Below are 25,965 nucleotides of genomic sequence, written 5' to 3'. Positions count from 1 at the left end.
GTTACTGGTGTGCTTCCCTTCTGTTTCTCATCACATACAGAGGGAACTGAGGACAGCCGGACCCCATTTGATACTCGCTAACTGACATCAAAGCACAATTCATAAATATGGAAGAACACAGCGTAAATAAATTACTTGAGTGCAAAGCATTTCTAAACATAGTCTAAATAAGGGCAGAATAATTTTATCATAGGGATGCAAAGGGTTTTCATAACATCAGGGCCCAATTTTCTGTAAAAAGATTTTCTCTTGGGAGATCTTATTCCAGAGACAGTAGAAGCAGAGAAGACATTTGTTTAAAAAGAGGTTTACATCCACAGATTATTTGTGTAAACTTTAATCTCCTTACAGTAGAAACATACACAGTCAAAGCCAAAAGTAGTGTAACAATTTTACAGCAAAGCTCACCGGTAAAAATGCAAAACAGGTTTGTATCAAATTCTTAAAAAATTGTGCACTTTTTCAAACTTAACTTTGTTCAGCACATCGTTTTGATTTATATATAAGGCATTAATTCTATAAGAATCATTTACTATATTCCAAAAATCGCATGACCTAGGTGTAACACTCTATAGCCTGACACCATTTTTGTTCCTTTCAATATTTACAGATTTCATCTACCTGCATTGACATGGAGCACAGAAGCACTAAGAACAAGCTTTGCCAATAATAGGTTCACATTGAAAAGTTACATAAAAGGAAAAAAAAAGCTCAATTTTGCATTGCAATAACTTGGGTTCTGCTGCAGCCATGATTGTAGTTTAAGAATAATTCCCTCTTTATATACTTCCTCACTTCCAGTAGTATTTGGATCTTTCCATAGGCAGAGTTGAATCTGCTCTGCATCTGCAGCCACAGGAACTGGGACTCATTTCTACAAGCTACCCAAAATCAGTTTCTCCTCCTCCCCAGAACACAGTACTTAAGTTTCTTTGAAATTTAAATCTTCTATAAATGGCATCTTTGAAGTCATTCTAGCTACTATGTACAGAAATGGCTCAGGCAATTAAGTTAGTCCACCTTGTCATTAGTCAACAGGAAGTATAATTACTGTAGCTGTAAAGGAGGTATCTAGTGTTCCAGAATAAGTGAGTTTACTTATGGTGAGAGCTCCCTCAATTCTATTTACATGACAACTTCAGGCTCAATGTTAAATAGCAAGTCATCATTTCCTCTTCGAACTTCAAGTAGTAGAGGTGATTCATTCATCACAGCCTCCTGCAGGTCACTGGAAGTCACCAAAGGACGCCCATTGACTTTCACAATAATATCTCCATCCTGGATCCCTCCTCTGCAAAGGCAAGAACAAGGCACTAAGGATGCATTCGATGCAGAGGAAGAGTACAAAGGCTATTCACCATCTCTTTTGCGAATGTAATAAATTTTGATTTGTTTTAGTCTCCACTGAAGGGAAATTCCAGCCTCCTGACTGTGAAATAATAACCGGTGGCACTTGCTAAATGCAAAATAAGGCTCAGGTTATTTCACTGAGGATTTTTTTCCTTAACAACAAAAACAATTTTCTCATGTCTTCTACAAAACTACAGCAAATGAGAAAGAGAAAAAAGGCTTTTATCTATTACTGATTCACTTTACTCAGTCCATTTGCAAGACCGTGCTTTTCTGCCACCAATATGTATTTCAAGAATTGAAAATTAAAACCTCAAAATTTCAAGACAACTAGACCAGCAAAAGCACTGGGAAATTATTTCTCTCCTGCTGCTCAAATATAATCCTGAATAGCTGCTTTTATTACTTTTGGTTTTGATCTTCCTAAAATCATTTTTAGAAACATTTTATTTATTTTGCAACTGTTCTGTCAAACAGCCTCTTCCTTTAAGATTAAGCACTGTCTCAGATAACAGCTCTGACAGTGCCTTATGTGAACATTATTCTGTTTCCTGCTTTTCCTGCTTAAACTTAATCCAAGTTTCTGTTTATTAATATTCAACATACTCCACAAAACTCCTCAAACTAGTTCATTGAATTTGGGATGTTCTTTTTATTTGCACACTGTTAGTGTTTCATAATGTCAACAAAGGTTGTAGTGAGGTGGGTGGCAGTCTCTTTTCCCAAGTGACAGGACAAGAAGAAATGGCCTTAAGTTGTTCAAAGGGAAGTTTAAATTGGAAAATAGGAAAAATTCCTTCACAGAAAGGGTTTTCAAACACTGCAAGAGGTCACCCAGCAAAGTGGTGGTGTCACCATCCCTGGAGGAATTTAAAAGATGGGAAGAAGTGGCACTTAGAGACAGTTCACCGGTGGCCTTGGCAGTTCTGGGTTCGTGGTTTGACTTTATGATCTTAAGGGTCATTTCCAACCTAAACAATTCCATTATTTAAATAGTTCTGAAATGCTTAGTTTTTGTAGAGGCAAGCAGAATCTTAGCACAAATATTTTAAACCTAAAGGCACAATTTTTAATTGTTTAAATACAGATCAAGCCTGGAAGAGGAAATACTTGAATATAAAAAGAAATATTACCTTCCAGTATCCCTTTGGAGGTTTATTTGTGGTGAAGAAAATACTGTGTTCTACCTACCTATGAGAAGGTGAGTTTGGAACAACTTCGTGTACGTAAATTCCACTTCTGACATCAGGAAAATCAGCATTACTGTGCTTCAGTTCCTCCACCAAGCTGAAAGAAGAACAAAGTTATACAGAATTTGATTGCACTACAAAAGCATATAAATATTTTTTATTTATTAAGACTTTTTGTGACAAAAAGTAAAAGACTTAACAATTAATTGTTTTGCCTGTTGTTTTGTGATAAAAATATAGGGGATTTGGACTTAGATTAAAACAAATTATATAGATTTTAAGAGAGGTAAAACTTCTTACCTGTGCAAAACATGCTAAACTTAATGGTCTTGCAAATCTCCTCCAAGAATCTGACTTGGCTCTTTGCAGCAGTAGCACAGAGGGCCTTGTTCATGGGCACAAGAACAGAAGCACTCCCAGGGACAAAAGGTTTTTCTGCCCAAACACTTAGTGCTGGTGACAGGGCAGAAATTTGCTAACTTTTTTAGTTTCTTTTATTTTGCGAGTGATTCTTAATTTGTATTTATCTAGAACAATAGAGTTTTTGATAACTCCAGAGAGAAGACAGATCAGAGCTGGAAACTTCAGTTTCCTCAAGCTGTCATCGGCAATTTGTACATCACTTTTTAAAGAACGAAGACAGGAACTCCCTGCAAAATAGAGCCTCTACAAACATCCCCTCATTTCAGAGATGGTGACATCATTTCAGGTCAATGTGTACAATGTGGGTTAAAACCCATTTCTGGAAAGATTTTAAACCAAGGATGGATCACTGGGCTGTCTGCCATGAAAAACTGGGGTCCCACAGAAGGAAAACAAGCCAAAATGGCTACATAGCTTCTCTTTATTTGATTTAGTACTGAGGAAGCTAACAATTGAATAACTAAAGCAAACACAACAAGGGAAGTGGTCTTTTTCTGAAAATAGGCCTGTAGACATCTTACATGGCTTCCTTAGATGTTCCAAAAGCAGTAAAATCTCACATCATGTTCACAATTATGCAGAGAAACATCCTGAGTGTCTCTGCATCAGTCATGTTAATGCCATTACACTGACTCATTCCAGCTGAGGATCTGACCCTTCAGGGAGGACTGCAGGAGAGTAACTCAAGAAAAAAAGATGGCTTTACTACAACCCCAGCTGGAAATTGTCTTGTTTAATTTTGCAGTCTACTGCCACATTGGAAACATGCCTACTGCTGGGGAAGAACACCAGCACAAGAGCACTCATTTATTATCCAAGAATATATACCAATATATCTTGGTAACAGCAAGACACAAAGCAATGTAAGAGGGAAAAGGCAGTAAAAAGCCAGAGGAGGGTGTCCATTTCTGGCTTAGTTAACACAGAGGCACAAAGCTTTAGTCTGGCACTTTAGCAGCTCTTTCTAGTTAATGGCTAGGCACCAAACCTCACACCATATAGCCTCCAATGGCACTGATAAAACACCACCAAACCCTCCATCAGCTGGTCTGCCATTGGCACTCAGTCACCTGAAAGCACCATTTTTTTAAAATGCCACCTAAAACTTGGTGTAACGCCAGATGTCCTTGTCAAGAACTAAAATCAGTATTTAGACAATTTCCAGGTCTCAGAACATAGATTTCACCTATATCATTTAAACGCCTGCACATTTCCTAGAAGCCAATGTCCACTTTTGGATCTCTGAAGATTTGTAGAGAAAGATGAATGAATTTCTGAAGCACTGCTGACCACATCTTGTGTGCATGAACATACCACGACCTCGCTAGGATACTTACGCAGGTGTTATTGTCAGCATTCTGATGCCAATGAAACGTTTCTTCCCATCTGAAAGGAACACAGAGTATATTTAAGAAATTTAGGTAAACACTGACAAAAACAACTTCTCTGATGACCCAAAATACCTGAAAATTAAAATGGAATGTATCAGATTTTAACAAAACTAAACAAAATCACACACATCTGTACTAAAGTAGGGGTTTTTTATTAGCTTCGGTGTACAGAATTACAATTCCTCTCCCTGCAACTAGGGGGTAAGAGAGTAAGCTCATTTGCACTCTCTAAGAGCTTTTCCTCCAGGAAACTACTGTGATTTAGTATCACATGAATTCAGTAAATAGAAAATTTCATAACCAGCTACCATTTAATCTGAAACTGATCAATACAATTTCATCACATGATGTTCTCATTAAAATGTAGAAATGGAATCTAAACATCTAAATTTCCACTTTTCAGAGAAGGGGCAATCAAAAGATTCACACTGATTATAATGCAAATGTCTTGTTATTTCTACCCCAAAGAATAAAAAGCAAGTTTAAAAAAATCCCAAAACATGTAGACCTTTGCCAAAATGATCACAAAAATACTCAGAGGGTGGAGCACCTCTGCTATGAAGATGGGCTGACAGAGTTGGGGTTGCTCATCCTAGAGAAGAGAAGGTTCCAGGGACACCTTAATGAGGTCTTTCAGTATTTAAAGAGGGCTTATAAGACAGGACAAAAGGTAATGGCTTCAAACTAAAAGGGGGTAGATTGCCAGTAGGCATCAGGAAGAATTTTTTATTATGAGGGTTGTAGCACATTGGAAAATGCTGCCCAGAGAAGTGGTAGATGCCTCAGCTGCCAACACTCAAGGTCAGGTTGGATGCAATGAAAGGTGTCCCTGATCACTGCAGAGGGGTTGGACTAGATGAACTTTAAAGGTCCCTTCCGATAGAAACTATTCTATAATTCTATGATTTGCCAGGACTCTGTGGAATTTCAAATGGTGAGAAATCACTCCTGTAGGAAGAACACCATATTTCTGAAGTTGGCTTTTACTAAGCCAAGATATTGCACAGCTGGCTTATGAAAAAAATGCAGTTTGATGACTTCCTGCAGTGAGTGCTCTGCAGTACTCAGTTACATCCGCCATGAAACAATATTTCCCCTTACTTGTGCCAGCACAACAACTTCACAGGATCTTTGAGTTTCTCCAGGTTCTCAAATGAGGAAAAAGGAGATCTACACACTCTTCTCTAACTCTTATTCTTTCCAAGAAAAATACTCCCATGTAGAGAACTTAGTTCTGAATATTACACATGCCAAATATTCCCACTGGAGTCACTGAAAATGTTGACTGAAACTGTCATCCCTACTTTGCCCTGAAATGCTTGGCTCTCCTCTATTTTAAAAGAAAACTAGCAAGATCAAAATCAGCTATTGTAAGAGTGTCAAGAAGTTCAATTGCTCAAATTTGAAGTCTGAAGAGCTTTGGGTATGACCATGAACTAGCTCACAGTGCTCCTCCAGTCCCCATGGCAGAAATGTAATTTTTCACTTTTTAAAAATATTCAGACATGATAATTCTCCCCCCTAAAAACAATCCCCTTGTCCATGCAATGTTGGCAGTTAAATAATGAAATTCCCTTCATAAGAGCAGTGACAGCATCTGTGATGAGAGTTCTCCCTTTGCATTAAACAATTTGATGCTGGTCATTGCCTGTGAGGCAGAAATTTGCAGAAACATGAAGATACTCTGGAGCCTGAGTTAAGAATGTTTACATGATGAAAAATGAAAATGAAAGAAGAGACAAAAGAAATTGACTTGGAAGAAGCAGAACTGCAAGAATGAAAAACCACAGGAGAAATGACACTAGTGATAAAAGGAATTATTTCTCCAGTGGCTAAAGATATATGTAAACATAAAGCTTTAGGGAAAATATAAGTCTTGCAACTACAGACTTACTCCTAACCAAAATTCTAATTCTACCTTCAACTTTGGGCTGGTCAAAGTATTACTTCACTTCTGTTCATGCACTGAAATTCAAAAAGGCCTTCAGCTCTCTCTCTGAAGTAGGTTTGTCATACTGCAAACAGCAATTCATACTACAGGAGTAGCAGGCTATTTCATAAAGTAAAACTAAAAACTATGAGCCACAGGTTACTTTAGCAGCAGAGTATACACTCCTCTCTTTCCCCTCTCCAGACATCTTGTGTGTCAGAATACAAGTTAAAAATTCAGTCCTTTTGTTTCATAAAAGTCCATTCCACTGAATTTAACCCAAGTTAAACACCTTCAACAAAAGCCACAGTTTTCAACAATGATTAATGGGAATTTAACTGTCCATCTTATTTGAAGTATCAGCAGAAACTGAACAGGCACAGACAACCAGTAGTAGTGTTTTATCATTCCCAAAGTGTAGGCATGGTGATGTTGGGGCTAAGTCACATTGGCAGAGCAGTGTGTGGCACCTGGAACTACCACTGTCATATTACATCTGCTCTGTGAATAGAAAGTCTCAAAACCTGTCATTCTGGCAATTTGTGCAATAATGAAAGAAAAGAAAAAATAATTAGGAGAACTGGAATAAAGTGATGTCATAAATCTAAGGAGCACATCACAAGGGTGCAGTCCCTCCAGTAGTTAACATATGTTAGAAGAATCAGGTTTAGCAAACGTGAAACCGTTGTGGCCTAAAGCTGGAGCACAGCACAGAAGAGAAAGACTCAAATCTCATTTTTGTAAACACCAGGCCAGATTAAACACTGATTCCAGGGGTACAAAGCCAAGCAAACCAACCTCAACCACAAGACTAAACTTAAATCTGCTTAGTAATAATAGAAAGTCACAAGCAGCTGACCCCAAGTATCTAGAAGTTCAGTATTCCCAGAAATTTCTGTTTCACAGTAAGGAAAGCACTTGCCTTACTGTTAAACTTTATTTATTGATGCTTGCAATAATAGAGATAAAAGCCAGACAGATAAACACTAACCAAAGGCAGAAATGTTTATGACTTATAAACGGTAGCAAAAAGAACTGATAAATCCAAATTAAGGGGGCATGTACTCAAACTTCTATGGGCTTGAGTAACTGTGGTGCAAAATTATACCCAATGCAGCTGATTTCAGTGGGGCCAGGATATCACCAGACTTCCAAGTGAAGAAACAGATCCTGCACTTCTTATTCAAGTGCCAGGCAAAGCTACTTTTCTGCTAAATCCTTTTGCACCTAGCTCATCTTGCAGACTACATGAACAGCCCTGAAAGCATTTAAGAAAGATTCTAATGCGAAATAGAAAACATGAAAACAGCTCAAGCCTGTAATACTGGACTGTGTAGAGTCCCTTTCATATAAACTACATAGCTGAATTTAATCATTGGTCTGAATCTGTGCTCAGTAAGGCTCCTAAGCAACCCTCATGATTTGTGGTAATTATTATGGGTAATAATCATTCAAATACAAAGGTAAGAATATGGATTCAACACAACTAATGCAAGGCCCTGGGGATGTAAAATGAGGATTCATGTAAATGAGTTGTTTGGTGTGGCCAATGCAGAATTCCCCCATTTCCCCTTGCCCATCTGAAACAAGGATTATTCACTTTTCTGCTGACACTTTTAGAGGCTAAGATGACCTTTTAGGATGGATTTTCTCTTTATTATTTTTTTCAAATTGCTGACTTACTGACTTCTACCATAAAGCATCTAAAAGACTTCCTAGTTTTACTGTTCTGCTCAAGTCTAAACTAGGAGTAGATAGAGACAAGACCAAAATGGAGAAATTCCTAAAAAAAATTTAAAAATAAAATCAATCAATCGATGCTTAAGTATGTAGTTAACTTCCAGACATAAACACAGAATACACAGCTGATTAAAAGAGATACAGATGGAGACACTTAACTTTATGTAGCAATTTAAGACTTCCTAACTATAAAAGGACATTAACCTTATTACTGGTAACCCCAAAATTAGCAAAGACTTTCAGACCATTCAACAGACAAACATCTCTGTGAAGGCTGTGACAAAAATACATTAGTTGCTATAATATATTAACAATGCATTAGGTAATATAGAATGGACAGAAAATATAACCAGTGCAAATTCCTCATTCAAATTACATCCTCTACTTTTCCCCCACTCTCCACTCCTGTTCTTCAACAGATCAGATATTTGAAGCTATATATATAATAGATGAGATTTAAAAAAATATATGCCTTCTATATAAAACAGTTATCTGATCAACTGAGATTTGAAAGACTAATGTCCAGCTTATTAAACAATTGAGTATCTACTATGTCAATAAATCTGGAAAGAGTGGTATCCTAAGGGAATGTTACCATCTTCAGGCAATATGATATTAAGAGCAAAATGGTAATACCCATAAATGTCTTTCTATGACCTAATTGTACCATAAGGGAGGATCCCACTGAAACTACTGAAATATAACTGGAAGAAAACGTGATAGAAACATCCCTAAAATTCTGCTTACATAATTCATTATGCCAAAAAATAGCAACTATACAATAAACCAGAGAACTATTACTAAGGGCCTAAGAAATGAAAACTAAGTCCCAAATATGTGGTGAAAATATCTCCTAGAAACTTTCTCTATGCATTAAGGGCAGTAAATGACTGTTCTGCTATAGCAAAATTTTAAGATGCACTTCAGAGAAGCAAAAGCAAAAAAAATTTGAAAAATAATTAATAAAATTTCCTGTGCCCCAGGATTTTTGGAGCAGTGACAGTCCCACTGACACTAAGAGAAAGTGTAAATCCTTTTGATTAGGGAATTATGTGATATGATTAAAAATAAAAATCTGTATGTTACAATCCCAGTATAAACTTGAATCTTTCACAGTTTTTGCCCTGGAAGAACAGGGTTCTACCAGGGGCAAAGCTGTCTCTGGGCCCTTAGCTTGGCTCATCATTCTGTGGAGGTAAAGGTGCCTGAAGGAGCAAGGTGACTGATTTCAGCGGTGACACCCCTGACCTTCACTGACTTTCCAGCCCCAGTTACCAGGAGATGGTGAGTTCTGCACAAAGCCTGAGTTCATGCCTCTAGGCAAGGCCTGCAGGCTGAGTCACTGCTCCTCCCTGGACTGGGACAAGCAGTTTGGTTCTGAAGAGTAACATCACTAATGAGACACCTGTTTGTTTTAGAAACTAACAATAAGTTAGTAACCAGGGTGAATACATAAGTTTTTTTGACATGTTGACTGAAACAAAATTATGTCAGCTACTTTGAAATGCATTTCTCAGCATATAATTAACAACCTTTTTTCAACTACTTGTCCCCCTTCTCTCAAATCAACAGTGAAAACAATATGGTTTGTGGAATCCAACAGAGCACAGATGAGGGGACCCATCAAGTTTGTGATGCTCTCATACAAGCAGATGCATCACTTTAAAACCACTGACTAAGGAAGTTTCCAAAATAACAGTATCTGAGAAGACAGTAGGGAAACAACCCTGGCATCAGAACTGGATGAACTCAGGAGAAGACAAGATTAATAACAAAGATGCAAGGGAAGAAGCAGCAGCAGCCAACACTCGTGATAAAAGATTAGTAGTAGGGTGTGGACAGATAAATTGGCAAGTGAAAGAGAAAGGAAGGTTTGGCCTGGATGCAGCATTACTAGATCAGATTTGGCTGTGCAGCCTATAGTATGACATCTAGAGCAGGGTGACAGATATGGTGCAGGCATGTAAAAAAAGTCTAAAGTACTGCAGTTGTCATTGCCAATATATTTAGATTTATATGCTGTCCAGTGCAGAGGCCTTTCTTTCTGCCTCTCTTCCATCTTCCCACGTATTTCTTCACAAATTAGTAACAGCCCTTCTTCCACCAGGGCCTGAGAGTCTGTCACAATATGTGATTATATAGCACTGACATACATGACCATGCTAAAACATAGGTCAGGTTCTATGGACTACATCCCACCTGTGGACAGATGCTTTAAAAGGTTTTTAACTTATTTTCTACAGTATACCTTAATCTTTTTGCTTGGACAATAAATGAAAAGAGGATAATAAAACTCCTTAAACAAGTGATCATCTGTTCTCAAGATCAGTTGAGACAGTGATGATTCATCTGTGTCCTCACTATTCTCAGAGGCCCTATTTCCCATATTTATACACACACTGTCTGCTCTTTGGGGGTGTGAGTAATAAGAAGTCTCTCCTACTTCTGTGAAATTGTTTTCTATTTCCCAGTCTGTGATGCTCTATAATGGAGAAGGATGCTGCTCCTTTCAGTAATAGGATCCCACACGCATGTCTTTTAGCACTTCACCTGGATCAGGATAATAACTGAAAGATGTCACTTTTCTTGCAGACCTTACCTTTACTTTGTTTGTCATGTGACTCTGTGAGAAACTGAGTGATACGATCTGAAGGAATTGCAAAAGAAATTCCAGCTGTGACCTTCAAGGTGTTAATCCCAATCACTTCACCATCCTGTTGAGAGACAACACCCAATTAAATTTGTTCCTAAGTACAGGATTCATCTCCCTGCCTAGTATTTCATGTTAAAAGCTGGTGTAAGAAATTCTAGAGTGTTGTAATCACTCAAGAAATAAACACTACTTATAAGGGAGGATCTGGGCTTTGATTCACGATCCATTTCGCATTTAACTGTGATGGCCAGAGAGATTACAGTACAGTGTGTTCATCCAAGGTCCATCCCAACACTCAGCAAGACATTCCCTCTGCCAAGTGGGCAGGGAAGTCACTACTACCACTACGGCCACAAGTCACTGCCCTGCAAAACCAGTGCTGATTGGAAGCAATCTCCTTTGAAAGAGTTGTGTGGGGTAGCCAGGTTCCATGTCTGTTGTGCATCCCAGATTTCACAGCGTGAACTAACAAGTGTAACTGCTCCCTCCAGATCCAATATTCCTCACCTGCTATGTAAATTTTTCTGTGCTCAATGGGGAAATGTTCTCCTGTGGTGTGTGAACTGAAACCTAATTTGCATATTCTTCATTAGCTACAGGCTATCTGCCTACCATTAGCTAAATGAATGGAAGCTGGAATGACCCATGAATCTTCCCAAAAGAACAATCTCCCACTTGAAACTAGCTCTTGAAACAAAACCAACCAACCAAACCAAGTCACATGGACTTACCAGATTAACTAGAGGTCCTCCAGAGTTGCCATACTGTAAAAATGACATAAGGGAACAATAAATTAATACTTCACTGTTGGAAATGCAATTCTCATTACAAACAGTACTGTTTTTTAGGTAAATGAAAGAGAAGAGGTAATTTCTTAGGCAGCACTGACAGACACTATCAATCACAGAAGATCACAAGTAGCTCTTATCCTACCCCTACACCCCTCCCATGATTATAGTTGTTTGGTTTTTTCAGAAACAGAAATTAAGTTAGGGGCCACTCCAGATAGACAGACCCTGAGTTTATGACATTGAATAGCTAAAACTAGTATTTTGATTCTCCTAAAGCCTGTCAGAACAATGTTTTGAAGTAATTTATTGTTATTTATAGTTATACTTCAGTGAAGTGCTTCTACAATTTTTGTTTCACTCATCACTTTGGTTTGTAACACTGTCAGTCTCTCATTCTCCACTGGAGCAGAATACAGTGGTTTACATATTTAATCACAGCATATTGCTATGAGGTAGCTACTACATAAGGATTGATTTAGTAACCACAGACACATATGCCTCTCTAGGGAAGGCATAGAGCAACTCTGAACAGCCCAAAATTACCTAATACCTAATGGCCCTTAAAGGAAATAAGCAACAGGACCACAGGAAATGAGAGTTGGGGAAGTTGCTTGTCCATCTTCAAGCTGGCTCAACAATTTGTTTTTGAGTGAGGCCAGAGTTTTAGAGTAGGTTTGCAAAACAGCCAAGAGCAGCAACTTACGACTCAAAAGAAACAAAAGCTAAGTGATGTATGACAGAGAAGCAAGACACAAACTATTTACACTTAGATAGCACTGGGCAAACTTTATAGATTCATAGGAGAATAAAACAGACATTAAAATTTATCAAACAGCTTCAAAGCTCAAATTAAACAATTAGATAAATTCCTTATATTGTATCTCTCCAGTGACCAGAGGTTGCACATGTGATTTTTATGTCTGACTGGCACAAAGAAACCAAAATAATGATTTTTCAGCCTTGCTCAGCACATGGTCTTTCATTCACTTGTCTTCTGCTTGAAGGATGTGAAAGACCTTCAGCACATGCAATACAGCTCCATTCAGAACCTCATGGCCCTGTTTTCTCCTGCCCTATGTTACTGCTGTCCCAGCATTCCTCAAAAGGCAGCTGCATGCACATTCCTGCAGGAAAGTCTTGGCTGAGCCACAGGAATGCTCTGAACAGACCAACTCTCAAACTCCTCCCATTCTCAGGAGAAAATGAGTGCATTAGCTAAGCACAAAGCATCCTTATGCCAGGGACCATCTTCATGTTTTGCAGTCCCAGATGGCAAAGCAATTCAAACTTAGTGTCATTTTCCTCACCTCATCTGCTATCATTCTTTGGTCCAGCATTATCTAACACACTCTGCTATCCTTATTAAACCTGCTCATTAGCTTTGGAAGGCAGCAAATGTCTAAGTACATACACAAGGAAGGAGTCTGAGCTTGAAAAATGTGTATAGGCAAGAAGTCAAGAATCCCATGTTCCAATTCTGTCTCCCCCACCAATTCAGTGTGTGCTCCCAAGTAACCCATCTTGCCTAAGTTTCCAATTAAATGTCTAGAGAGGTTCAGCTCCTGGGTTGCACAAAAGCTTTTTGAAAAACCTCACTTTTATGTCATATCTTAGCACAAAAAATAATTCTCCTCTTTTTTCCTCCCTACACAATTTCTTTCAACAAGTCTGTGACAATAACAATTTGTGAAGCACTCTGTGTGTAAAACATTATTATTGCTTGTTATGACAAATTTGACATTCAAGTCCAACAAACAAATCCTGAAATATTTTCCTTTCAATGTGTAACAGATTTAAAGTATAAAATTTCAGGCCATTTTCTACCTCAGATATGTGTGCAGTGCTCATTTTAGAAGCAGTACAAACTAAACATACACCCAAGCACTTCACTTAAGCTCTTTGGATCACTCCAAGATGCTCTGAAGGAACATTATTTAATGTATTTCTATATACATGCAATGCTTAGCTCCAAACCTTACCTCAAACTTTTATATTTTCCACCTTGACTCTTGTTTTGATTATGTGATGTGCAAAGGGAAAATAAGCACAGCAACAAATATCCCCAGCCCTCTCCTTATGTTCTTACCTGGGTGTCCTGTCACTACACTGAAGCACATACTCTCAATTTGACTACTCCATCTGCTTCTAAAGGATGGAGATGAAAAATTTTGGCTTTACAGCTTCCTTGACCAGAGCAACTCAGCAGGCAGAGAGAGAAATGTTTTAATTTACTGCTGGTTGATACAACCATGTTGCTGCATGAGATTTACAGAATTCAAAGCATCTGACCTATGCAGCATCCTCACAGACAACCTCAGTGGGAGAACTTTTATTTATCATTCCCTTCACAACGCTGCCTGAACACATCTTACAGACACTGCATAGAGTTTCAAAAAAGAAGAGTTTCACTGATGTTAAACAAAGCTGCTGGATTCATGTCTCAGAGCAGGCCCTTCCATGCTGCACAGTGGGGACAGCCTGTGAAGTGGAGCTTACATTAATGATGGCATCTGTCTGGATGTAATCCATGTCTGAGTCCCGCAGGCCCAGCTCTTTGCCGTCTCGCTGAGCCGTGCTGACAATACCTGTGGTCACAGTGTTCTGTAAGGCAAAGGGGCTCCCAATTGCCACCACAAATTCTCCTGGCCTCAGATCAGCTGAGTGTCCCAGTAACAATACTGGTAGTTTTTTCTTAATCAAACAGAGAGAGAAAGAAATAAGCATTAGTTCATACTTGAAAATAATCTGATTGCAAAGATCAAAAACCAGCAAAAAGTTAGGAACACTTTCCATTACATTAATGAAAGAGCCACTCACTATCCTACACCCAAAACTTATGCTGTTTTAAACCATCTTCAAAAACAAACAGCTATCTGTAGTTCCTTGCAATTTCACCAAGAAAAGAAGGGCATCAAAATTTCCCTGTTTTCCAGCAGATTGTTGCCTCCTCCTAGAAACAGCACAAAAACCAATTGTTGACTACCACTCTCTCTGCATTATGCCCACCTTGCAGTCCATGCATAATGCCACAAAGCTTAGAAAGATTAGCCTGGGTATTTAGGTAAATATAGCACGATTTTGCCACATATTAAATGAGTGACTTTTTTTTTTTTCTTAGCTTTTTACAGTTCCTAGCACAGAAGACAAAGTAATTTAATTCCAAAATAGGAAAAATTTCCAGGCCTGTATTTCAGTACATTGCTTTCCACAGATCTAAGGAATCCTTAAACATATATTCTAGTCAATCACTTTGTACTAAGTGAAACTGAAATTGCCCAAATGAAGGCATTCTCCTGTTTATGTCACTCACCTTAGGGTGAATCTTTATTGTTGCAATGTCAGATTTCTTGTCAATGTCTTTGATTGTTGCTTCATAGGTATCTCCATTCTGGAGCTGTACCTTCAGTTGTTGTCTCCCTGATATTGCATTTGTGCTTGACACCACATGGGCATTGGTCACAATTAAACCAGAATCAGACATAATAAACCCAGATCCACTGGAAAGGGGGACATTTCGACCAAAGAGAGGGTGCCTGCACAAAAAGCAAGCAATTTTGTGTCATAAGCAAAACAAACTTAAGAAAAGATTATATTAGACATCACTTACCACCTTTCACCCTGAGAATCAAACTTTTTAAAAAATTACAAAGAAAGGATCCCTTCCTAAAAATTGTGACTGGCTTTAGTCAGTCAGGGAGACAGGAACTGAGGTTTACAGACAATCAGCAGGATCTTTTTCCTTTGTTTTGCAATTTTGTCTTCATAATCTTCCTTGCACAGAGTGTAGGTGACAAAAAAGGAAGGAGAAGCAGCCTATCTGATCCCACTGGTTATTGATTACATACTGAAAGAGGGAAATAATAAAGCTAAGAAATTAACTGATCATCTAATGGGAGAAGGGGAAGAAGGAACCTTGCAGCTGGACAGAAGCATAAAGGAAGAGACAAGGTCTAAGGAGATCATGAAGCCCAAGTGCAGACTGGAAAAAGCATGTTTGGAAACCAAAATGACTAGGAATGTGAAAGAAAAAATGGAAAACACTACCAATGGGTAAAACTTGGTGGGAAACAACATGTGCTGCAAAACAGACAGGTAAAAGATTTTGCAAACTGTTCAAGGCGTTACAGATTTTCTCTGTGAACAACTGCTGTAATGACCTTATGTTAGGGGAACATAAAGTGTCTGCACAGCAGAAGACAAGAAAAGGCCCACAAAGTCTTTCTTCCAATACATGGTCCTGGTCAGGATATTATTTGAAAGTTCTGGACTATTTAGCAGTAAATAATTGCAGCAAATCCCATGAAAAAGTAGTATCAATATTAGCACTCAGCAAGCTGCTAGGAAAAGAACAAACAATCTTGACGACATATGAAAAGATCTAAAGCATCTTCAGCTGTAACATCCTCTCAAAGGACCAATCACCATGTGCATAAAACTATGTCCCTTGATATACTTGATTATCTTGATTTTGGATATTAAAAAAGCCTACAAAAATTCTCAAAAAAATTCTTATATCTGTGGAAATTGAGAGGACTCCAGGAGGAAAGGTATTCACATAATGGAGAACATGCAATATTTGCAGTAATTTGTTCTGACAGCAGGTTGTTCTGAGGACTCATTTAAACCTCTGAGGTGGCTTTGACACTCAGGGCTGATCTTGCCACAGCAGGTCCAGCTTCAGCATCCTGAATATTGGTGATGTTCTGGTCAAAAACTTTAGTTCATTTCTTTCCTATCAGGAATCATTTCTGTGTTTAGATAGACTACATCTCCTAGACATTCTACCCTTTAATGTTCTTCCTGCCAAAATAAAATCACCTCTCATTCAAAGTTGAAAAAGTAACAACAAGCCATTTTTTTCCAGCTTAGTGTCTGAATATATATGTGCACACACACACATATTTATACGTATATATATGTGTGCACACATATATATATCCATACATATATATATATATGTATTTAAACTGAGATACAAATGCAGTCCAACAAGCAAAACATTTTAGTGAAGGTGGAAGAGAACTCCAAAAATGAGACATACTTATTTTAGGGTAGACAGTTATATATATTGTATAGTACTGTAAACCCATTAGAATAGATCTACTGAACAGGAACAATACACACAAACAGGTGGTTCTCTGGAGAAATGGCTCTGCTCTAATGTTTTAGAATGTTTTGTGAACCTCAAATTCAAAAGGAAAGTTGGTACACTGTAGATATTTGTTAAACAATGTAACTAAAACAAAGAATTGAAAGTTTACCTGAGGAAAAGTTCAATGTGCACAACTGCAGGTGCAATCTTTTCCACCACATCAGCTATGAAGTTGAATTTGTATCTTGGGCTGCTGGACTGTAGGTGACCTATACTAGCAGAAAGAATTGGATATGTTAATAAGACAATACATTTTTTATCAAGTAGGCAAGATGAACCTGCTTTGATTTGGTCTGTTTCTCCAACTAGAACAGTTTCCAAACAGTACTGGAAAAGGAATCAAAGTCATTAAGATTGGTCAAAATTTACCTAGCATTCTGCATGATCCTGAGAAAATGAAACATCAGCATCACTTAGCTCTACATTCTTTTCTTTGCAAGTCTATAAGCTCTGCCTTGAGCATTTTTCTGAGGACAACTACTTGGTATTATCCAAGACACAGAGGGTCATAAGGAAAGGACTTTAGGAGGTCATTAGTTCTACCTCCTGCTCAAAGCTTCATCAGCTACAAAGGGAAACAGAGTTGGGACTTGCAAAACTCCAAGGATGGACATTCCAGAAACTGCCTGGGAAACTTGTCCCACTGCTTCACTCTCTCCCATGATGTTTAGGTTTTTCTTACATCACATCTGAACTTGTTGAGCTCATGTTCCAACTCATGCCCCTTGTTTCTCATCCTCCCATTATGCACCTCTGTATGAATCCGGCACACAGGGAGGCTGCTCTCAGGTTCCCTTGAAGCTTTCTCTTCCCAAAACTGAACAAGCCCAGTACCCTCAGTTTCTCCTCCCAGGAGATATGTCCAGCTCCCCCCAAACATCCTCATGACCTTCTGAACTCTAGTTTGTCAATGCCTTTCTTGTACTGAGAGATCCAAAACTGGATGCAGTATTCCAGATGTGGTCTGACAAGTGCTGAGTACCACGGCTGCAAAAGTTGGAATTTGGACTCCCAAATTAAGTTCTATTTTTTTTTAAGTAGACACATTAGAAACCTGACTTAAATTACAACCTTTGCACCTAAAACTTTCTGCAAATTCACATTTAAGCTGTCATATGCAGCTGGGCCTAGCAATAGACTACTAAAATGCCTGACAAAAGCCAGTATGGTACTACATTAAACAGCACTATACACAGCATTCGTTAAGAGTCAAAATTGTGTGAAGTTAAGATCTTAAAGAGGTGGGGGAAAAGCCCACAGCATCCTGGCTTCTAGCACCACAACATCCCAGAGGAATAGCACTGCTTGTGCTAAATGTTATATTCTCCGCAGTCTTTCATACACAGAGCCATCATCACACAGGTAAAGCATATGATAGGGGATGTATCCCCACACTCAAATAGCAATCTTTCTGTTCACAGCCTGAAGCTTTAAAATTAACTATGGGATCTACCAAAGTGAGCAAATGAGTTGAAAAAACTAGACCAAGAAGACTAGGAATTTCTTCACAGAAGTCTGCAAGTTCTTTATCCTGCTACTGGACATGGGATTTAGTTCTGAATGAAAAGAAACCCTGCTTATATTTAGCAAGTTAGATTTATGTGATACTGAATAAACAAAAGGAACAGCTTGGCAGGACTAGGTTCAGTCTATTATTTCTATGTACATTCTCACACACACTGAAGAATCTCTCCAGCCAATTGAACAGTCTTGTTTTAGTGCTTAGTTTAAAAGAGACACAGCAAACAAGAATCACAGAGGACAGTTAAATGTAAGCACAATACACTCTTATTTATTTTGCTTACAAGGCCACTAAAGAGTTATTTTACCTTCAGTTCCCAAGCAGCTTGCCTGATTATGCATTATATCCTTTGAAGTCTACAGACATGACTTTGAACACTTGCTTACACAGCAAGTGCTCACTGACAGGATATAACATTGCCATCACATTTATCCTAATGGACATGACCAAGCATCAGTGAAAGGCAGCTGATGAACTGCACATAACTGGGGAAAAACTGGGGATGAATGCAGCCTTTCAGTTGGTGTAAATCAGCATAGCTCTGGGTGAGTCAGGGCAACTAAATTCATTTGCATCTTCTAAGTGCTCAACTGTTCTGCCCTAATCAAATGGATACAGCACTGTACATGGCCACAAGCACAGGAAGAGCCTTGTTCAAAAACCTCACTCCTGACTAGCACCAGGCAAACATTATGGGTGGCTTTCCAGGTAGGATTTGGGGGAGGCAAAGAGAAAGTCTCTGTATGAGGTAGTGAATACAACATGAAAAAAAGGTGAGGAAAATAAAATGCAGCAATACAGAGAGGAGACTAAAACTGAAACAATGTTTACCTTCTTCTCATACAATAGTGAAAACATTTCTGTGTCCGAGCAGAAGCCCAGAACCTCCCTGCTGGGGTTAGAAGACAAGAATGCTCAAACCTGAAATAAAATTGAAATCTGCACCAATATTAAAGGGAAATCTGAAACAAAGGAGGATCAAGAATAACAGACACTCAGGCTTTGTATGAAAGGCATGTCTGAAGATCTGGGCTGATCAGAGATGAGCTGTTTTTTTCTCTGGTGGGGATCAAACACTAGTGAAAACTGACTTAAAAAGGTGATCTTTCTGGAATAATTTTCTGCAAGCTGGCAGTGATGAGAACCTTTAAACACATTACATGATGTGCCAGGAACTCAAACTACAGACCTGGAAGGTGTAACTGCACACTTGCATTCACTCAGCACTATTTAAGGGAACTGAAGTGTTGGTTATTATTTACAGAATTTTAGTGCATAATTATTAAACTGATGGTTTTCATCATAAATCCTCAACATATTTCAAAGGGAAGAACTGAAGCCTGGGAAACTGAAGAAGGAAGCAACATCCAACACTGAGTATACTGTATAATGTCAGCCTGAATACAAGTGTTGTAAATTTAGAGGTAGAATCTATCCTTTAATGTGCACTAGTTGGTAGACACCAGCTGCTGCTACTGTCCTTATTAAGAGAGAAAGTTAAATATGTATCTCTCCCCTCCATATTTCTGCTGCCTTGTAGAGCCCCACACAGCCCTCAGCTCTCTGCTGCCCTGAGCATGTAACAGCTCTGAGCCCACAAAACTTTTGTGGATTTTGACTCATTGACCCTCTGAGATTTGCCACATAGTTTTTCGAAGGTCTCTCAATAACCTGCATTATTTTCCATGTTATTACTGAGTGTTCAAAATCATCTCACACTAACAAAATCTAATTTATCCTGGCAAAAACCCATAATTTAATCCAATTAGCCATGTGTTGCATAACCAAGATTTCAAAGGTGCTGCAACCAGGTTGTATTTGAAACAAAACCAAATCTATGCTGTATGAGTCTTTAGCTGTCTATGCATTTCTGTCAAAAAAACTAGATTTCCCCAATCTGCCCCATAGCCACAAATCAACCAGATTTTCAGCAGCCTTGAACTTTGAGTCTATCATTTCAACTAAGTGATTAGATCTTCAGGTCTCCAGCTCCCCTTGCAGAACACTTAAAACTCAGATTTCAATGTAAGTGCATGGAGCTAAAGATTTTCAGCCTATTTTCTAAAATGTGACCTTATGCTTCCAATTTTATGGGCTCCCACTACACTGAATTTAAATGGCTAAAGCTGAGTGCCTTTCAGGTAGGAGTAGTCTTATTATCAGTTTAAGATTTTTCCTGGATAGTGGTGTTATCTACAGGCTATGGGTCCATTTAAGAGTGGTTTATTTACTTTCTTGCAGAGACAATAGACCCAACTCCAATCTCATTAACACTGCTGTAAACCAGGAACAATGCCAACAAATCTGTTGAGTTAACCTAGTATGAAGAGAACTGGAAAAAAATTCAGCAGAAATAATCATTATAATCCCACTGAAGACAATAAAACCAGACCAATTTACATTTGCAAAAGACTGAACATTTCTGAATATCTGCCAACTTAGTCCCTGTAGAAATAAATCAAATCACATTCACTGCTTTCTTAAAGACAATGCATTGTATTAAAATCCACAATTTTATATTCATTAAGAATTTGTGAGCCTGGAAAACTCATTCTTTTAAGGTTGTTTCCCCATCCCCCTTTTAAAACCAGCTTCAGAAAAGATCTGTGCATTCAGCAAAATTATTATGTCTAAGGGAGGACTGCAACCTGGCAGATCTGATCACCAGAGATAAACACTGTCCCTACTGCGCTTTCATGGAAAGAAATGAAAGACAAATAAAAGATTATAATGTCTCTGCTTAAAAAACAGAAACATCTGCTGGAAACATAGGTTCATGGGCAGCTTTTCTGATGAATTCAGCATTAAGATCAAGTTGCATAGCTGTGCACTGACCATAAAGCCTTGGTGAGTTTAATGCCACATTATGGTTCAGGCAACTTGTTTATACAATGGATGTCTACCGTGCACAATTTGGTGAACCAACACCAAAGTGGCTTTCTTGTGCAATGCAGCAATCACAAGGGCCAGACAGAGACAGAGTGGCACAAGCTTTCTAGCACAGACACCACACTGACTTTGTATGCTTGGTATGCCTCCTTTCCAAGTGACCCTCATGAGGACATACAACAAGAACAGCCTTTTCCTGTTACCCATCCTTTACAAAGCATTGAAGTGCTCTACTCTGAATTGTATACCAAATCCTGTACACTATCCATCCTCACCTGCAGGAACTCAAAGCAACTCAGGCATAAGGAAAACAAGCAGCACAGGAATGTGACCAAAGTTTGTGTTCTCAGTTAATACCTTGCAGTACATGCCCCTAAATACAGCTGCAGGCAGCTTTAAGGCTTTGATGGCAACAACACCAGCAAGAGACTTCTATCCCTCACTGGGCCAACTTCTCAGAAATGCACATATCATACACTCAGTTGTTCCTCTGTATCTTCAATGTACAGGCACATTCCAAACACCTGTGTGCAATGACTTATGAATTAATTGTGTTTTAAACACTCTCTTAGGAATATGAACTTTTAGGCTCCTATCTTGCAAAGATCTGACTGACTTGGGTGAGTCAACACCACGACCCCTTTTTGAGAGTGACTTCAGGTTAACAGTCCAGAGGATAGTAAATGGTGAGTGTCAAGTCCAGCCTCAAAGGTTTTCTAATTAAGCTTTTAATTTTCCTAGTTCCATTGACAAAAGAGCACCAGTATTTAAAAAAAATAAATTTGCTTCCATGTCTTAGGTAAGAAAATAGAAATCTGTCTTCACAGAAGCTATTTGCAAAACAACCTTGCAGGGAATTTAACTGTACTAAGATATACTGAGATCAAAACCAGTCCTTCATTCAAGAAACAAGCAGGTTGACTGTAGATGGCAGGTGACCAAGTGAATCCTTTGAGTGAGATGTCTGAAATCTTAGTTGACTGATACATGGCATTGTTAAAACTTACACTTGCTGCCCTGAGAAACAAGGCTCTGTAGGAATAGATCTTTGATTACAGAGGTTGTCCTCCAAAAGTATTTTTCCCATTACTTACATGCTAGCTTGTAACAGCTTGTTGTTATCACAGTAGGCGACAGAAGGCAGAAAAAAAATAGCTTCACAATATATTCCCATATATAAACATATATGCTGTTGAAAAAAGTTAAAAAAAAACCCCAGTATTTGTAGAAGGGAGTTTAACTTTGCACAGGATTTCTGCAGACTGCGCCCATTAGTATCTCTGAGAAGCCCCTGGGCACTGATACATGGCAGAGCATCAGGAATGGAGCCCCTGGACCTCCAGGCAGTGCACACCCCATTTATTCCACTGTGTGTAGAAACTGCAATTTGGCATGGTGCTTTTCAGCCCAATGCAAGACTTCAACAAGGACAAAAACATTTTAAATTCTGTTAACTTTTCAATTATCACTCAGTAACCCTGGCCACCTCATTCCTTCCTTCCTTCATCCTTTACTACCCAGGTTTCATGCATCCCTATTCACCCGACTGCTGTCACCAGGAAACCACAGCCAAGTTTCTCAGCCTGTCTGGGTTTATCACAGCCAGAATCCAACTCAGCATCAACACAAGCAACTCAAAAAGGAGAGGAACAGACATTTCAGGAGCCACTCTGGGTCTGTGCATGTTTTAAATAGGGCCTTAGTCATACTATGTGAAGCTTCTGTTATCTGAGACTGTTTTAATATATGGATGGTTAAGTAAAACTGCATTTACTTCATAACTAGCTTATCCCTTCAAATTCTGAGTCATCTGAGGCCAGGCAAGAACAGGAGAAAAAGAAATTTGACAGCAATTTTAAACTGTCAACTTTCTTCCAAGCCTCTCATTACAGCCATTGCAAGTTATTGTTAAAAAAAAAACCAAAACAAACAAAAAAACCCATAATTGAGTTCTATTCCTGGCTCAACCACCAACTCAGCCTGACCTTGGGCAAGACACTCGGTTTCTTTGAGCTTCAGTTTGTGCAGCTGTAGAACTGAACAAAAAAAAAAAAAAAAATTAAATCTCAACTGAAAACCAGATGCTTCATCTAAGCTGATGTTTTCTGAGACAAAAAAAATAAAGCCAAATTAAAGTAAACACTAAAATAGTTGCTTGGAAAAAAAAAATCTCTTCTGCCTCACAGCCCTAAATTCCTAAGCCTATTAGCATTAGATTCAGGAGGATTCCTTAAAGAAAATGTCACATATACCCAATGCCAAGCACACAGCAAGCTCACAGATGCAGGCTAGTTCAATCATTTTGGTTAAACATTTTGATTATTTCACATGGACCAGTTTCAACCAAGTTTTAGGAGTACTAAAGTTAACATTTGCTGATGTGAAAAGGTACAGGCAAAGAACAATTTATAACTACAAAACACTGGAGAGATAGAACACTGCAGCTTCAGGCTGGCATCTGAAACAATTCTTGGCTCTGACAAGATACTCTGAAAGGAACTCCAGGAACATCATTTGAATATCCTCCCACTCTGAACTGGCTTAGCCTTTCCAAAGATCAAAATATATATGAGAGGCCCCCTATTCACAGAAAGGCTACAACACTACCCCTATTCCTTCTGAACCCTGCCAATCATTTTGGCCAGTTTGCTATGAATAAACAGGATGCTTAGTGATTTACCTGACATAATGGAAACATTAAAGCATATTTTAAAACACCATTAAGCATAGCACTTTTCTCTTTTCAGGAACTCTATGGGAAATGTAGCAGAAGCAAAGCCTTAAAATAATATACCAGTAAGTATGTGGAAAGATACTGCCAGCATTAACACTTCCATGAAGAGACACATTTTAATATTAAAAGGAAATTACTAGCTTAAAAGATTACTAAACTTTCCAAAGTTAAATCACCAAGCCTGAAGTTGTGTGTCATAGCATATCACAGGCTCTGAGCAGAGGCCTCAACACTTTACTGCAACCACAAGATCATTTGATTGCCTGAGTATCAACATTTTACACTATAAAGGAACTTCTCAGGCTTTTTTTTTTCCTTACAAGACTTTTTTTCCTTACAAGGGCTCTACAAGACTACAAAACCCCTTGGTGAAGAAAACAAACCAGACAAAAGACCACGTTTTAGGTGGTTGATCTAATACTCAGCGCCTTTTCTGCCCTGATGGGCTTTTAGAGGCATTTTCTGATTCGCCTGTTATGTCAATCTGACTAACACCCCAAAATCCCCCAGGGACGGTCCCGGAGCTCAGGTGTTCCCGGGTCCTGCTCTGTTTGTGCGGGCTGTGCCCTGCAGGGGGGATGCCACCAACACCAACACGGCCACCAAACAGCGCGGCCGGCACCGCAGCCAGCGCGGCGAGCGCAGGTGGCACCGGCCGGACGGGAGCAGGCTGGTACCGCTGCCCTGCCTCCAGAAAAGCTGCTGCCGCTGCCCCTGCCTCCAGAAAAGCTGGTACCGCTGCCCTGCCTCCAGAAAAGCTGCTGCCGCTGCCCCTGCCTCCAGAAAAGCTGCTGCCGCTGCCCCTGCCTCCAGAAAAGCTGCTGCCGCTGCCCCTGCCTCCAGAAAAGCTGCTGCCGCTGCCCCTGCCTCCAGAAAAGCTGCTGCCGCTGCCCTGGCCCTGGCCTGGCAGCCGAGCCACCTCCACCCACCTCGCTCCCATCAGGCAAGCTCGCCCGCCTCTTGTCCGGGAGCACTGCAAGGCATCATCCACAGCCGTGCTGCTGGTTTGGGGGAGCCCTGCCCAAACCCACACTGAGCATCCAGCAGTTCTGCTGGTCAGAGAGCACCTGAGCATCCATTCCACATACCACAGGTGTCATTAGTTTCCACATCCTTGGAGGTTTTTAGAGTACCTAGATCCACCCAGTCTTCCCAAGCCACTGAAAATCGCGACTTTCTTTACCCAGGTGTCCCACCTCCCACCCCGCGGCAGGTCCCACCATGCTCCTACCCGATTCACAGGCTCCCTTCTGGACCTGGGCGATGCCGGGCAGCCCGTGCTGCAGCGCCTTGCGGCTCACCGCCTTCAGCTGGCAGATGTTGTCGTAGGTCCGGCCGTCGCTGCCGCACACCTGGGCGCTGAGCTTGCACTGGCAGACGCCCTTGGCGAAGCGCTTGCCCATGGGGTAGCGGCAATCGAGGCTGTCCCCGCAGGGCGGGTCCTCCTTGCGGCCGCAGGAGTCCCCCTCGCCCGCGGCGCAGATGAGGCAGCAGCCGCAGCGGTCGGGGACGTACCCGCTGGGGCAGCTGGGGCTGGGGCATGTGGAGACATCGCAGCGGGCCGGGCACTTGGCGCGGCCGAGCTGGAGCTCCGCGGCGTGCGGGCCGGCGCTGAGGGACAGCAGGAGCAGCGGGCTCAGCAGCGACACCCGCATCCTCGGCGGGGACAGCGGCGGCGGAGCGCGGGTTGCGAGCCCGGCCGGCCCTGGGGCAGGAGGCGGGAAGGTGCGATCGCGGCGAGGGAAGGGGGAAGGCGGGCTTTATGCACACTCGGGCAGCACAGCGCCGTCTGCCCCGGGCAGCGCTTCTGCGGGCCGAGCGGGACGGCGGAGGGCAGCAGGCCAGAGACAGGGCCGCGGAGTCACGGCCGGCTCGGTCCCCGCAGGACGCGGCGGCTCCCAGGACTCAGCTGGCCGGACTGAGGCGCTGAGCCATGGCACGGAGCGCCGAGAGCAGGCGGAGCGGCAGGCGCTGGGAAGGCGGCGGCAGGGTTATATGAGGGACGGGCCCGCCGCCTCCCGCAGCACCGGCAGCTCCCCAGGCTCCACCCCGGGCGGGACGGACGGAGCGGGGAGGGCCTGCTCCCCTCAGCTGGGCGCTGCGGGGCTGAGCCGCCCGCCTGCTGGCAAATCACCGCCCCGAACGGGGAGAGCCCGGCGTGAGGACACCAGAGGCTGTGGGTGCCCGACGTGGCATAAAC

At 40.6% G+C, this 25,965-nt stretch overlaps 1 protein-coding gene across 1 annotated transcript; it reads right to left on the bottom strand.

The window, feature by feature from the left end:
* Positions 1–291: 291 nt before the first annotated feature.
* On the bottom strand, positions 292–25,636 carry HTRA3 (HtrA serine peptidase 3). Its single transcript, XM_066549210.1, has 9 exons — positions 24,997–25,636; positions 16,730–16,829; positions 14,779–15,001; positions 13,965–14,159; positions 11,409–11,441; positions 10,624–10,738; positions 4,301–4,349; positions 2,542–2,637; positions 292–1,291 (listed from the first exon to the last, which is right to left on the bottom strand). Exons 1-9 carry the CDS (start codon positions 25,418–25,420, stop codon positions 1,126–1,128), a joined length of 1,401 nt encoding a protein of 466 aa, XP_066405307.1. The 5' UTR covers positions 25,421–25,636; the 3' UTR covers positions 292–1,125.
* Positions 25,637–25,965: the final 329 nt, after the last annotated feature.

This window comes from Molothrus aeneus, chromosome 4 (assembly GCF_037042795.1).
Source record: "Molothrus aeneus isolate 106 chromosome 4, BPBGC_Maene_1.0, whole genome shotgun sequence".
NCBI lineage: Eukaryota > Metazoa > Chordata > Aves > Passeriformes > Icteridae > Molothrus > Molothrus aeneus.
The sequence above is the reverse complement of the archived record's forward strand: the minus strand, read 5'-3'. Positions and strand labels throughout refer to the sequence as shown.

What these genes read in the sequence shown, in the direction of transcription:
- HTRA3 (XM_066549210.1), bottom strand. Translation starts at nt 25,420, where the DNA reads ATGCGGGTGTCGCTGCTGAGCCCGCTGCTCCTGCTGTCCCTCAGCGCC. An exon ending in GAAGGGAGCCTGTGAATCGG is followed by an intron (nt 16,830 to 24,996) that starts GTAGGAGCATGG and finishes CTGCTAGTATAG; the next exon opens with GTCACCTACAGTCCAGCAGC. An exon ending in CAATAAAGATTCACCCTAAG is followed by an intron (nt 14,160 to 14,778) that starts GTGAGTGACATA and finishes TGTTTGATTAAG; the next exon opens with AAAAAACTACCAGTATTGTT.